Source organism: Lepisma saccharinum, chromosome 13 (genome assembly GCF_977018435.1).
Source record: "Lepisma saccharinum chromosome 13, izLepSacc3.1, whole genome shotgun sequence".
In the NCBI taxonomy this organism is placed as follows: Eukaryota; Metazoa; Arthropoda; class Insecta; order Zygentoma; family Lepismatidae; genus Lepisma; species Lepisma saccharinum.
Window position 1 is genome coordinate 60604270 of NC_139241.1, and position 16172 is coordinate 60620441.

Below are 16172 nucleotides of genomic sequence, written 5' to 3' on the forward strand. Positions count from 1 at the left end.
GGCAGTTGCGTTGCAAGCTTGTGTGAGCCGTGCAAAGTGCAGATGTGCAGGGACTTGCCGTCTCTCATGTCATGGAGGCCGGTAAGGAATAGCAGCGAGCAGTCGTGCATTTCCTGGTGGCAGAAGGCCCCAGTATGCGAGGTTTTGCGAAGGAACAACAACACTAATCCTTTATCCGCGACAGAGATGAACAATGTTCCCCATGCACTGCCGTCATTCGACGGTGAATGTCTTGCATAGTAGCACCTTCTGCCACCAGGAAATGCACGACTGTTCGCTGTTCTTCCTTACTGGCCTCCATGATATGCAGGATGGTAAGTCCCAGCACTTTACACAGCTCACACAAGCCTGCAACACGACTGCCATCTACCGGGCAACAAAGGAACCCCCTTCCAGTGGCAGGAGTTTTGTGGAGCCATGACATCTACACATCAAGATATACGAGATGGCCTGTTTTCCACTGACTGACACTTATTACATTTCAAGTGCACAGTAATCTCGCAATATGCAAATGCTTCATCATATCTGCTACCATATGAACTGTCCAACAAGCATCCAGGAATTGAATAAAATTTTATTTAATTAGAATATGGATATTTGATATTTTATCCCTGGAGATAGTCTAGTTCTAGTTAGGAAAGTGTCTATGACAGTATAACTTTTACAAATTTAGTGATTAATTTTATAACAGACATATATTTTCTTGTTAGGGTCGTGTCCATATTTTTGTTCAGCAGGGAGGATCGAACAGGTCCATCAACCCCCTCCCCTTCTACCCTGGAAATTGGCTTATTTATTTCAAGTTTCAAGAGAGCAGAAATCATGTTATTTTTATAGTTAATAACATAAATAAAGTTCTGTTAGTATTGGAACAGAGTAACCAAAGTGAGGGAGTGTGTTATTTCGAAAACATTTGAGTGTAAAATGCAAGTTTCATCATTTCAAAATTCCAAAAATAAGATTTTTATCTTACAGGTCACAGAGGGTAAACTTTTTGAAAGCTTTTTCATGAACAAGGTGCATGAAAATCAAAAACAAAATATAATATAATATAACTATGAATTTCAATACACTAACTGTAGGAAATGAAAAAAAGCTAATGAAAAATGGTTGTGCTGGATCAAGTAAAATTGTCTCTCCAAGATATAATAATAATAATAATTTGTAAAACTAACAAAAACAATTTTATTCCGAATTCATCATCATCATCTTTTGCTATTTCCTGCCTCTGACTTCTATGCCGACCCGCCAGAGGCAGGAAATGGCAAAAAATGATGATGATGAATTTGGAATAAAATTGTTTTTGTTAGTTTATAATTGTTATTATTTTATAACAATAATTATTATGTTATTGTTTCTAGTATTAGACCCCCCCCGGTGCAATAATTTCTGGCGATGTCCATGTGTGTCATGGGCACAAGTAACCTTTGTGCTGACATGCCCATGATTTAAAAATCAGTCCGTCATTATCTTGAATTCAGTACTGAACTAAATACCATGTGAGACAGCCTTTATATGTAGAGGTGTTACGCCCACTAGTTAAGAAAGGTACTTGCAAATGAATATCAGTGTTGGAATTTTGGTTTTAAATCCACTTTATACGTAGGTTGGCTAACAGTTTAAAGTGGGATCCGAACCACTTGTGCCTCCACTGGCTATCCAACCCGGGACCCCATTATTACAAGGTGGTGACTGGGGCTTGGAAGTTGAGGAAAAATTCTTTTTTTTAAATTGTGTCCAAAGACGAGGCCCAACATAATATATGTTCATTTTGGGTCATTGTAGGCCAGAAAAAGGTGGGTTTTATTTGTCCTTTTTTGCCTTTTTCGGTGTTTTTTGGCTTATTGGTCCTTTTTTAACCTTTTTTAGGTCTTAACGGCTTTTTTTTTTTTTTTTTGCAACTTCACCTTCTTTCGACTACATTTTTACTGCCCATTCTCAATTCGAATCATCATCAGTTCATCACCTCTTAAACGTCCTTTCTGTAGTAAAGAAATAAAAAGAAAGAAAGAAAGAAATATATTTGAACCATCCCTGAAACGAGAGAAAAACATTTTTGGAAGACTGAAGCATGTACGGTACAAGGTCCTTGAACCATAACTTGTGTGGAAAGTCACGCTGTAAGTGGCAACTTTTTCTTGTTTTGAACCTTTCAGTTTTTTCGCTCTGTGTGTTCCATACCACCAGAATTTTGTATTTTCTGTATTCATTAAATATGTAATTAAAATGAAGTTATTAATTAATTTGGATCACATTTATACATCCTTTTTTCCATTTGTAGGTCCTTTTTTTGATATTTTTAGGTCTTTTTATAGGTCTTTTTTGGCAATTTATAGGTCTTTAACTTCCGAGCCCTAGTGATGATGTTGCCAGCACCATCAGGCAAGGGCCATAAATAACCGAATCACTGAAGAATTAGTAACAGTACAACTTCATAAGAGTTGTTGTTCAACCATATTCAATACACTATGAATTCAATGTAGAAGACACATGTACAGTGACGGTCTGTCAACCTTCCCAGCTGAACATGTATGATTTTTCACCTTAATATCATCCTTTATCTTGTTGATTGAATTTAATATTTTATTCTTGGGTGCGGATATTTTCTGAAGTTAAGCAAATTTACTTCTCATACTCTATCACAGTACCCATTTTCTGGTTTATATCTGCAGTAGTTTGTGCAGGAAATTCAATTTGTTCTACAGTAACTACATGGGATGCACTGGCAAAAACTGCATGTAGGAAAAACAAGAGGTTGGTGAACATTTTTTGAGTGATTGAATTAAAAGTTTTGGGTGTGTCAGCACTTAAGGCCATTTTGCACCCTTCTATGTATACGGGGAAATTTCCCCTAAAATTCTGACTGAAAAAGTTAAAATAAGGGGTGTAAAAATCCCCTTTGGAAAAATTAAAAGTGCAAGGTTGTAAAAAGATCTGCACAAAACAAGCACGGCACATTAAAAAGACAGAATGTATTAAAAGCTTCCTCACAGACTGCGGAAGAGACCAGCTTTTCGCAAAAATCTAAAAACATTTGATAAAACACTGTCGTCATCACCCGACAGGGTTGACAAACAGCTGGGAAGATTAAAAGTCTGTATGAGGATAGCCAAGTCGGCACACTCAATAAGAATATGCCGAACACTTAAAACAACACATCTGAGGGTCCAGCCCTTGTAGTAAGTGACCATGCGTGAGATGGCTGTGTCCAATATGCATCCGGGTTAGAAGAACTTCTCGACGGGAGGGACGAGACGAGGAAGGCCAAGTGTCAAGAAGGCAACAAGAAAACCCATTCTGCAGGTCACTAACTGGCAGCAGGTGGACGAGAACGTCGCTGTCTGCATCAGCAGACTTGGCGGCAGCATAGACTGCTTCGTTCCCCTGTATGCCTACGTGGCTATGGACCCAACAGAAGCGGACATCAGCATTGGTACATGTTGTAACTATGAGAAAAATATAAGTTACAGTTGTAGTAGGGGAAATTACAGTATGTTGTGCTTTTTAAAGGAATTATAGTAAACCTATGAATGTAATTCCGGTAACTTGACCTTTCCACAGCATCTAGCTTCATTACAAGGAGAGCAATGTATTTGAACAACCATTAAAGGTTTTCTCTGCAATATACAGGAGAAGGCATTGACCAGTTAGTCTACTAGTTTTTTTCATTCAGGGAATCTGTATTTCTAACATCTCTGTTTTGTTGTTGCTGGTAATCAAGGAGAGGCATGTAGTGGTTGAAATCTCACTGTAAACTGTAGCTCTGGCCCCTATTAGCCTATCTATGGATAAAGTGAACTTTATTTACACAAACATGTAAAAGTGACAAAACAAATGAAATTGTTCTGCTGATACTCACAGCAAAATATGCGAGATAACCCAACCCACCTAAGGTTCAATGTGGGCACAACTGTATTACATCACAGCATGGAATATAACCCAGTAAATTTACAAGTAGTAGTTTTCTTCTTGCATAGCAAAACTTCTTCAGCTGTATTCTGCAATCACCATATAAAAAAAGTTGAAGGCAGCAGACTGACACAATTGGCAACTTATCACACTGGATGTTCTGAATCAAAGTTAGTGGAATAGTACTTGGTAAGATAATTTCTTCCAAAGTTTAGAAACACCTTATATTCACTAAGATGTTCTTTAAAAGCAAAGTATAACACATTGCTCTTCACAGACCATCAAGGTTGACATTTTTCAGGAATTGCTCTATGTTCTTCCCATCTCACTGGAAGACTCCCTGACAACAGAAAACAATGCTTCTGTTGTATCCATAGCTTCCTGCAGGGACATTGTCTTAATGAAAATGTGATGATTGTTGAAAGAAAAAATATGGAATAGTCGATCCGAAAGTGAGTAGAACACCTCAACATGGCTGGAATGTACGTTTTTTCCATTTCGATTTTTTATTTATTACATCTGAGACAAAATTAATGGAGTACCCCCTCCCCTGCTAATGTAGTTATGTACACCATGTAATTACAGTTCAAATCCTAGAGACATTATACATTGGTAGTACAGACTCCAATTTATACTATAGGTCCAGTCTTGAGTTTATATGGGCATAAAGTCGGCTTCGAATAAACTTTACACTTTTGCCATGAATATTTATTCAACTTAAAATTGGTGTATGCCATAAAATAAGAAAAGTAGCACATACCTTCATGAAAAATGTGGCCATCCTTCTGTGTGCTCATGAGAATTACTAATTGATACCACATACCTTCTGATACAAACAATGAAATCCATGGTGATAAAATTTAGTGCACTGTAACACCCACCAAATTCACCTGTAATGGGACAAAAATTATCTCCTTTGATCTCTTTGTCTGTATATGTGGGAATCAAAGAGAATTTATACTGACGTATCAAAATACCATATACTAAAAACATAAATTTCAAATTATATGAAATGGTGATATTTACCAATAATAACACTAAGTTACATGCATTGTATCCATTGAATCAACAAATATATTGATTCCATCTGCAAAGTTTAGTGTGTGAATACCAACGAGTATTGAATTCTCCTTAGTGGTAAAAGACTGGAAATAGGCCATCTTTTGTTGAAGCATATTCAAAGTGGAGTTGTGTCTAGCTGGTAGATGAAAGAGCACAGGCATAATTGGCTTGTGCGGCTGCCGTTCCACAAGAATTTGCTACACTCCATTGCAGGGACATCATTAGGGGAGGGGGGGGGCATGCAGGTGCACTGGCCCCGGTAAACGTCCACGTGGCCCTGGGAAACTGTTCTGTATTTGCTGGAAATTTTACTTTGATGAAAATATTGCAAAATAATTTTTCAGTAAATTTTGCTTGCAGTTTGAAACACTTCTTCAATTTTCAGTAGCATGAACCCAAGCAAGTCATTTCTTTCCTATTTCCCTGTTTCTTGCTTGTTGAACACAAACAGATGTATTGGGAGGGGATGCAGTTAATGGTTTTGTGGTCCGCCCCGTTCAGAGAAGTCTGAGACCTATTGAAAATGCACTTTTCCTCCCTGCTGCACACCAGACCCAGGATCCCCCCAAAACCCGCACTTTGTCTTCATCTGGCCCTGCACTGGCTCCATGGGCGCCGAAAAGACAACACAAACAGGAAGATTTAGCTACGGGTGGCTAGAACTTTCTGCGTTAATTATTTTATGGTTCAGAGAAGATATCCAAATTCTATTGCTTTTTCCTTTTTCGGCGCGGGAATGAATGACATAGCGGTTCTTTTCACATGCACTCAACCCTCCTGCTAATGACCTGCCCTGCAAAGGAGGGAAAGGCCACTTTCTGAAAATTCAGAGAACCATCGAAGCGGTCAGTTCATATGTTGATTTGGTGGACAGTTGATATCTGTCAGATAGTTTAAAGTAGGCTTTGTGGTTTGAGCGGTGTAAACTTCAGTAAACACGAGAAGATAGCAACACGAAGTGTTTGTGATCTCGTTTTCCTACGTCGCAAGTAAAATGTCGAATGAGATACTGCCAGATTGTATTCCTCTGGAAACAATGGACCAGGATCGACTGATCGACCAAATATCCAACATATTTGCATTCTAAAAGAGAGTCTGACTACCACACAAGATCCTGGGTTCGATTCCCAGGGTGGTTGATCTCGTGTATAATGAAGAATAAACCACGTTTCAATTAAGGAAGGAAACTAGGTATGTAGCAATTGTTTTTACAACCTTCTGCATGCTCTATAAGTATTGTGTTACAAACTTTGTATATCTTTCTGACTTTGTGATTTTTCTTCATTTAGCCTCCACCTGCAAATGCGGAAGCTGCTGCTGCTTTGGTGGCTAGGTTGGCTAGACACAAATATAATTAATCCCTGGTCATACAGTGAATAATACTTATAATCAAGAGTTATGGAGAAACAAATAACTTATCAAGCATTTTCTGTTTCTATTTGTTGTGCAGTGGTTAACAAGGTGCACTACAATGCCAGGGGTCCTGGGTTCGAATCCCGGACTGGGCTGGGCGTGTGTGTTCTTTATGATGGTCCTCTCGTCAATTTCACATCACTCATTTTCATCTTCATCTTTACGATTAGCCAAAAAGTGTCAGAAAAGCGAAGTAAAATAAACCAAATCAATCATTTATATATTTCTATATTACATTGCTTTTCTACCTCTTGGGTTAAATGCGATGATAAAAGTGCCTACTAGGGTAATTTTAGTTGTCAGAGGGGTGGGGGTGCTGCTATTACCGTTAGCTTTAAAGTGATGGCAATTTATTCTTAGTTTTCACCATTATCTCCATTGCTCTTTAATTTTGCCTTAGAATATGCTGTTAGGAAGGTAAAAGAAACTAAAGAAGGACTAAAATTAAATGGTGTGACTCAGTTGTTAGCATATGCAGATGATGTGAATACAATTAAGAATAATGCTAAAATATTTTTCAAAACTGCTAAAGAGATAGGTTTGGAAGTTAACAAAGAGAAAACTAAATATATGCTTACAGGCCGAAACCAAGTGTTAGGTAATAATCAAAATCTAATTATTGATAACAACTCGTTTGAACCAGTTTCCAAATTCAAATACTTAGGAGTAATATTAACAAATAAAAATTATATTAAAGAGGAAATAAAAAGTAGGCTTAATTCAGGAAATGCATGTTACTTCTCTCTTCGTAAACTTTTGTCTTCTCGTTTAATATCTAATAAACTAAAAGTTAAAATATACAAAACAGTAATTTTGCTTGTAGTATTATATGGATGTGAAACTTGGTCCCTTACATTGAAAGAGGAACATAAATTGAGAGTATTTGAAAATAAGATCCTTAGGAAAATCTTTGGACCTAGAAGGGACGAGGAGACAGGTGAGTGGAGAAGGTTACATAAATTAGAACTACATAATTTGTATTCATGTCCAGATATTATTAGAATAATTAAATCAAGAAGACTTAGGTGGGCAGGCCATGTGGCACGAATGGGAGAGGAGAGAGGAGTTTACAGGATTCTTGTTGGGAAACCTGATGGTAAGAGACCTGTAGGAAAGCCAAGACGAAGATGGAGGGACAACGTTGAGATGGACCTAAGGGAAATCGGTAGGGATGGAAAAGAGTATATAGAACTTGCTCAAGATACGGAAAGATGGAAGGCCTGTGTTGCTGCAGCCATGAACCTTCGGGTTTAAGAAGGCTAGGGAGTTAGTTAGTTAGTTAGATTTGGCGGCATCACCCATCTCAATAATCCAATGATGTTAATATAAAATCGAAAATAAAGGGTTCCCGGATAACAAAATTGTCATCTTCATCTTAGCCACAGCGCTATATATAAAAATACATTGGGAGGAAAGAAGAGGTGGGTGACGCAGCCTATAGCTATACGAATATCACGCCACGTGCAAAATGTACACTCATGGCAAAAGTTGGTATTTATGGGCCGGAGCCAGTGGTGGCATCATAGTGGGGCAGAGGGTGGGTGCCACAGTTCACAGTCAAACGAGTGCACGAAAGAGCCAGATCTGGCTTCAAAAGAGCGAAGTTGGCAACAGTATACATGAGATGCCTAGCTTGAACTCATTACGCACACATTTCATATTTGCACTGTTGCCAATACTTGTAAACCTGGTTTTAGCACTTTATATCTAAAACCATGGAAAAGGGTTTTATATACTTCTCAATTAATTTTCTTCCAGCAGATTTACAAATCTAAAGACTAATAACATTGTTCTTGGTGTATCAGCCATTAAGCTAATGAGTTCATTCTGCATTTAGTTTCCCGAATAATGGCTGTGGATTTTGCGAGAGTATATCCGCAGACTGTTGGGGCTACAGAAGAAAATGATGTTCCTTTCCAATTTATTGATTGCTTGAGTTTGTGTTTTAAGTCCACTTTATACACAGTAAGGCTAATCGGGACTGGTTCTACAGTGTAAAGTGGGATCCGAACCACTATGAGCATCCACCGGGTATCGAACCCGGAACCCCTTGATTAAAAGGCGACGATGCAACCATGCGCCACCCAGGAGGCCCTTGCTCCTTTTCTTTCCAAGACTATATATATATAATGTATGTATACAATATAGGCCTATATGGTGTACAAATAGTTCGGTAATTTATAATAGTTTGATAGAAGAAATCTTACCTTTGGACCCCCCCCCCCCAAACTGATCAACCTAGCTACGTCCCTGCTTCATTGGTTGTAGCATCATCACCAACAAGATGGCAAGGGAAGTAATTACACAAATCTCATAATTGAAATCTTAATTAGATATGATACAGTTTTAATTAACTTTTCCCCACACAGCTTTCCACCAAAATTGCATTATTTTCTTTGTTATTGGCTGTGATTTCAACTGCAATTTGCTTGATGCGAGAAATATTATCAGCTGTTTGAGTAACACATACACTATCTGATCAAAAGTATCCAGATACCTATCTGAAACCCAGGTACTGTCAGTTTCCCCAGTACTGGACATTAATTTGGCCGGGTCCACCGTTTTCCTTGATCACAGCCCCTACTCTCGCGGGAAATTTGTCACCAGACATCTGAATGTTTCCGGAGGAATCACAGCCTATTCTTCCTGAAGAGCTGTAGCCAGACACACATTTATCTGAGAAAGCTAGCCTCTAGAGTGAAGTTCACGTTCTATTTCGCCCCATATATGATCTGTAGAGTTCAGATCTGGACTCTAAGAAAGCCAGTACATTCCAGGAACCTGATTGTCACACAAACCATTCACAAACAGTCCCCGCTTTAGGACAGGCATATTGTCATGCTTGTATAAACAATGATCATCACAGAACTTGAACTACACCATAAGAAGTGCACAACTGGTCAAAATGTCCTTGTATCCTGCCACATTAAGTGTGTCTTGCAGCGCTACAAGAGAACCAAATTAATTCCAGGAAAGACACCCCCATACTGCAATGCCACCTCCTCCAAACTTCATTGTAGGTACTACACATGAGGTAGATATCGTTCTCTGGGCATACACCAAGTCAAAACCCAACCATCAACCACCACATGGTATAGCTTGATCCATCAGTCCAAATCTCACATTTCCAATGCTCCACTGTCCAGGGGCTTCACTTAATATGCTCACCGGAAATGTTTAGTTTATTGGCAGCTACTTGGCCGTGAAATCGCATTCCTCTCTGGTCTTGACTTACAGTCATGGTGCTGGCTGTTCTGCTAGTGGAAGTACAGAACTCATGGATGATTGTTTCCAATGATGATTGGCACTTTCCAGCACTCGATGGTCGCAGTCTGTCAGTGTATTTGGCCAACCTGGTCACCTTTTTGTTGTGGTGAGGAACCACACCACCTCCTTTATGTTTCCACTTAACAGTCACGTCAGTAACAATCAGTCACGTCAGTAACAATCGGTTTCGGCAACTACAGAAAGGTTCAAATGTCCCTGAGGGACTTGATACTCACGTGACAATCAATGACCAGTCCACGTTGGAGGTCACTGAATTCTGCTGACTGCCCTATTCTGCTGATACTTAACTACCAACACCTCCTGATGCCCTGCCTTCTTTTATACCAGACTGCAACATCACTGTCTCGCCTAGGCTTCAGTTCACCATCGCAACGTGAATACTTTCGACCAAATAGTGTCTGTTCTATGTGCTGTTGTTTTGTTTCAGGAATGGGCCATTATGGAATTGTGGCCCTCAGCTGGATAGCCATCAGCGTCAGAAGGAACAGTCTTCCACCAACCACCTCTGTGGCAGGACGTAGCTGCCTGGAAAACTTCAGGTAATAACAAGAAAAAATTATTTCTACCCATGAAGATTTTTGCATCAACTGTAGTTTTTAATTATGTATGGTACGCTCATCTAACTTAGTACTCCAACAGTTTGTTTCAGGCATTTTTGTGTACATGTGAAAGATAGCATTCAACCCACATGGTTGTATTTCTACACCTTCATGTGATATGAAAAAATTCTAACCATGTGTACAAAGAGGAAAAATAAGTATATCAATATACACTGTATAAAGCACACCATGTACTACATTCTTCATGATTAAGCTAAACTGGCAGAAAAGTAAAGTAGAACCAAATCGATCAATCAATTCATTGACCCTGTATTTTAACCATAGGTGTAATAGCTTGTAGCATTAGTAGAATATCAATGCACCTTTTGATATAAACCAGCACAAACTTTGACACTCATTACGGATGTATTATTGATGCAATATGAGACAATTGAGCTACAGAGCAGCCAGTCTTGATCAGTGCTGATCTACAAGCCGCAAAACCTCGGAGACAAGTAAGCGTTTAGGGGGATCTCATATGTAAAAAAAATGATTGTAGTTACTCAGAGGTACAGAAATGAATACAATATATAGAGGTAAAGTTAAAGTTCCCTGTGCATATAGCACCATGCCAATAAGGCAAATTTAGGGTATATGGGGGTATGGCCCCACATATTTTTCGATGTCTGACATCTTGGAGGTGATATGATCAGCAGCATTCTGCGGCCACCTTTAGCCCCCACCAGGTACCATTTGATTTGAGGCCAGGTGGGTCCTGGAGCAGCTTTATGCACGGACAAAGCCGGAAAAATTCCTATCTAGATCAAATCAGGGTAGAATTTCACGAGAAATCAGTGGTGAAGGTTTCCAACCTATCTTTAATCAGGAAAAAGTTATGACTGTATGATTGTAACAAATATATAATTTTCCAGGTGTGAGAAAATAATATCATATATACAGTCTGTGACAAAATAACTGCACCACTTAACACAAACTGTGTTTTAGGTGATATGTAGACAATTATACCGCTCATATTTTACTTTAGATTAATCCTGGGCCTTGTTTTATATGTCTATATATGAAAAACCAGCTGATTTCAGGGCCATAATCTTGCCTTGTTTGCGTTGTGAAGTGTCACTTAGGATTTTCCCCATGCCTGTACACTGGTCACAGTTACTGCACTAGTAATTGAGAATAGTCCAGACACACTTTAGTAATCTAGCAATAGTGAAATCCATTACACAGATTTTCCACCCACTATTCACATGATTTCCACCATTAAACACGGCTGGACGTCAGGAACAGGCGGCACATTTTCACACAGACGTCAGAGACACCTGTTGGCAGAGAGTGGAATGAAAGACAGCAGTGCAAAATAACAAAAAAGAATCCAGATGCACCAAGGAACAATCCCAGGTGCAATTTCCCATTGTTTTGCACATTATTACAATGGCAATTTAAACATATTTCAATATTCCCCTCATTTTTAGCGGTGCTGCAGTTATTTTGTTGCAGACTGTATATCACATCGCCGCGGGCGACGAAACCAGGAGGGCCGGGCCCCTCCAGTTCTCGTTTGGCCACCCCTATAGGGGGCCCAATGCATAACTTTCAACATATTACATATCTTTTGCTCACAGAAATTTCACACACAACAGGTGCAAAATTACGCAGGATTCTGCTCTGAAATGGGCATTATCAGTAATGTGGGACTATCACTCATATCAGTTTGAGTGTCTTTCTCGTGCTTGTGCATTTACTATTTCAGTGTTGCCTTTTTCAAACAATGAAAAATGAATTAAGGGAAACCCATGGTATATTATGAGTTGGATTTGTGTAGAGATAAATTAATTGAAGTTACTTCTCAATGAGAAATGTATATTGCAAAATCATGTAGCAATTTATACTAAGAGACTACTGTTATTTTGATATGAACCTACAATATACGTGTTCTTTGTTCCTTAATAGGCACTGCAAAAACAAGGCTATTATTGATCGTCGTTAAAACCGTAAATATACAACATGGTCATTTTTTCTATTGGCTGAAGGTGGAAAGTAGTGGCATCAGGGTAGAAAGTTGAGGCGGGGAGTTACATGGTGCCAAAAATCGACCTCGCCTGGTTGAAAATTTTATCTTTGGCCTTCCCTTTTTATGTAAATATGTGTGGAATTAATCTCTAAAGGATTGTGGGAATAAGTAAAAACCGAATAAGATAATCACAAATTCTCAGTCACATCTTAGATGTAAAGTATTATGTTGTATAATTACATAATCACAGTAGTACAGTGAATTTTTGCCCAGTGATGTACCCTGTGTATATATGTTTTGACGTCAAACATAGTTATTGTAATTACAATTTTTCAAAGGTTAACTCGAGTGTTTTAGGTCCCAACTTGCCACGTGCCTCCAAATATCTGAAGAAAACGGCACCTACACACCACCCCCTTCTCATTTAAAAATGTCAAGTTGAATTCAATATGGCGGACGTCTGCTTGGAACACACCAATGTGGTTCTCTTAAGCCTAACCTGTTTCTATCATGATCAATTGTAAGGGACTTTTGAATCACCCTGTAGGTTCTTGTATGTGACTTTGTCAACATGAGATCAAGAATTACACACATACATTACATAAATGTGTGTAATATACATATATAGTGTGTGTGTGTGTGAGAGAGAGAGAGGTAGATAGGGAAGGGCCTTTGGTAATATTTTGCAGGTGGGGGGGGGGCAAGATTTGTAGATCCCGCACTGGTATTGAACCTATACACACTAGGGATGTATAAATTAAAGATGGTAACATGTCCTGTCTTAAGATTCTGATGCTAAAATACTTCTGTCATTCCCGCTTCGTTGTCTTTTATGGTTACCAGCGATTTGCACTGAGCATAAAATATTTGTGGCGCCACCACATGGTCAGAATTCATCTGATATCTTCAAACACCGTACCCAATTTTGCTCTCGTGCAAGTTTTTTTTTCCTAGCCTTCTCTCTCTCTCTCTCTCTCTCTCTCTCTCTCTCTCTCTCTCTCTTTCTCTCTCTCTCTTCAATTTTGTAGTTTGCTAGTTCGGTCCATCACCTGGGGAGGTGCTCTATGGAGGATTGTAAACCTTCGTGAATGATATAGCATTCATCTCCACAATATAGTCAATCATTTGTCCTTGTAATGTGGTGACTCAAATGCAATTATTGTTGTTGTTGTTAAGGGGCTTTGTGTTTGTGTTAGTCACAAAAGCCTAACAAATCAAAATCAGATTGAGTACCCATTCTAGGTTGAAAACTGACACAAAGATTCCTGTTCCAGAGGAAAACCTATAAAGAGTGCATAGCAGCTTTTCACAATGGATGACCAACAAGATCTTTCAACAATCCAAACGCCAGGAGCAGCTGCTAGTCTTCCAGAAAACCAGACGCAGACACCCGAGCATGCAACTTCACAGCAGACTTCACCTCGAGTAGGTTCCCCAGGCTCCACCTTCCACCAACCGGTTCAGTTACCAGGTCAACCATCTCAGGATTTGCTGGCACCTGGAATCCCACTCACTGGAATAGCTAGCAGGTCGTTTGTGACAAGTACCCCTTTGCCAACACAGACAGGTCGTTTAAGATTCTTTGGCCCAGATGCCACTCCTATTGATCAGCTTCCCCGGAGGAGATTCTTTGACGAGTCAGGCTCCTTCACAACAACCAGTCCTCAGCACCCTCCAGCACAGCAGCAAGGAAGTCCCACTTCGCCACTTTCGCCAGAATACCAGAGGTTGTATCTTAAGTTGCAGGCTCTCAAAATCAGACATCCTTTCTTGAGTTCTGAAACCGTATCGGGAGGGACATCTTTCTACACTCCAGTTTCTGGAACTGCTTTGGGAACAGTTCAGGATGCCCCTCCTTCACCTCCTCCAGAACAGCTGTCTCCTAAAGAGAAAACTCCTCCTCGTTCGCCTCCACCTCCAGAATTCGAAGCTGTTTATCGCAGACTAGATCACATGAGAATGTCCCCAAGACTTGGCCCAATATCACCACCCGAGGATGGCCTTACCAAGATTAGTTTCAGAACTCCTGGAACCACTTTCTTCTCACCGCCGCATCTGCTTCAAACAGACACCACTTCACCTGCAGAAAAGGATAAAGCCCCTTCTCCTGCAGATCAGGAACAAACCCCTTCAGCTGCAGTTCCTGCAGCTCAGGCTCCCACTGCCGAACCAGGAACACCTGAAGTTACTGCACCAGTCCAAGTCACTCCCCAGCAACAGCGCAGAGTTCTGAGTGACAGATTTTTTCCACACCAAGGATGGTTGGGTGAGTTGGACATAATGGAGGACCAGGAAATTCAGGATGATGTCGAAGACGTCGAACCACGTGAACCGCCAAAGATCGATTGGAAAGTATTGGAAGCATTGGAGAGAGATGAGCAGAGGCTTCAACTTCTGCAGCGATACCACAACAGTCGCATCTTTGCGCCCCCAGATCCAGAACATCCCGAGAAGTATTACTTGGAGCACAGAGATCACAGCCCTACGATTAGGAGAATGCAGCGTGAATTTAAGAGAAGAGCCCAGGAGGAACGATCGCGAGAGATGGCCATACGATCTGCTGAGTTGAAGTCTAGCGAGGCAGACGATTTTACAAAATGGTTAACTGCAGAGGACATTGAGCAAATAAGTCGAGACGTACACTTTAATTCGTTATTACCTCCCATGTCTCCTGTGAGCCCAGTGTCCATCCCTCGATTGACTAGAGACGATGTGCGTGGTCGTCGCTTTCCATTGTCTAGAGACAGGGACTTCGAAGAGCTCCAGCGATGGAGGAGACGGGAGGATCTGAGTGCTATGTATTCGGACACCGAATCCGAGGAGTCCGAAGAGAGCAGCGACATGGATGAGTCAATCGCTCCTCTCGATCACGGAGAGTACGCGTTCGTGGAACGGACCACGGCTGCAGCTGCGGATGCATCCATTCTGAACAAGATGAACGTCGCCTCGCGGAGCATGCTGCAGAAGCAAGGGCGAGATGAGAGGGAGAAGGTGAAGCGTTTCTACGCGAGGAAGTGGAAGGATACGGTGGACGCGACACAGGATAGTTCGTTGGACCTCAGCAACGTCTCCACTCTCAGCGCATCCAGCGTTAAGTCTTCGGTGAGCATGAACCGGTTCATCGAGGAGATGGAGAGCAGCGAACGGCCTAAAGAGTCGTTGACGGAACTGGGTGCGGCCATGAGGGACCTGGCGAAGGTGATCGCGCTCACCAACCTTCGTTCGGCGGTGGCAGTGGCGGAGATGGCGGCCGCCAGTGCCCCGAGGGCCGTGGCTGAGGAGACTGCTGCTGCTGTGGCTAGAGACTACGAGACGCGTCTGCTGGACGAGTTCAGCGCGGACGTCGTGGACACGTCCGCTCCGTCGGAGCCTCCGAAGCTTGTGTCCGTCGTCGGATACATCGGCATCACCAGGCCACGGTAACTTTCTTTTTTTTTTTTTACCCAGGGGACGTCTATTGACATGTTGGTGATCTGTTACATATTATTGTTCTTTACATTTCAGTAACAACGATTAACTATTGCAAATCGAGTACATTTACTTAAAATGTGGCAAATCGCACGCTAGCTGAGTGGTCAGCATAGACGCCCGCGCTTTCCAAACCTCACCAGCGTTCGGCCGTGTCCGAAAGTTGCAAAAAATAGGCTTGAAGTAAGGTCTTGTCGGAAGTGACGTCACGTATTTTCAACATTGCACACACAGGCGTTTCATCAGATGGCTGCCCTGTGGTGGCAGCAGCTGATTGGGACATCCCTATACGCCACACCCAGTGAATTTCATAACCCTGTCTCATCTCAATAACTATACGTGCTGGGGAAAAACAGCATAGATCAGGGGGTCAAATCTAGTCTACAATACCTATTAGTTTCTCTGATGATTGCCAACAATATTTTTTTATGTATGATGTCTAGAGGGTGTCCATAAAGTCTCAC

At 40.9% G+C, this 16172-nt stretch overlaps 1 protein-coding gene across 3 annotated transcripts; it reads left to right on the plus strand.

The window, feature by feature from the left end:
- Positions 1–4273: 4273 nt before the first annotated feature.
- LOC145996981 (uncharacterized) lies at positions 4274–15687 on the plus strand. Of its 3 annotated transcripts, none has more exons than XM_083133578.1 (3): positions 4274–4361; positions 10100–10211; positions 13515–15687. In XM_083133578.1, exon 3 carries the CDS (start codon positions 13552–13554, stop codon positions 15661–15663), a length of 2112 nt encoding a protein of 703 aa, XP_082989704.1. In that variant the 5' UTR covers positions 4274–4361; positions 10100–10211; positions 13515–13551; the 3' UTR covers positions 15664–15687. The 3 variants fall into 3 exon arrangements, with proteins under 3 accessions (XP_082989704.1, XP_082989703.1, XP_082989702.1); XM_083133577.1 differs by having other exon boundaries at positions 4322–4391; positions 13483–15687; XM_083133576.1 differs by having other exon boundaries at positions 4322–4391.
- Positions 15688–16172: the final 485 nt, after the last annotated feature.

Coding starts and splice junctions, on each gene's coding strand:
- LOC145996981 (XM_083133578.1), top strand. CDS start 13,552: ATGGATGACCAACAAGATCTTTCAACAATCCAAACGCCAGGAGCAGCT.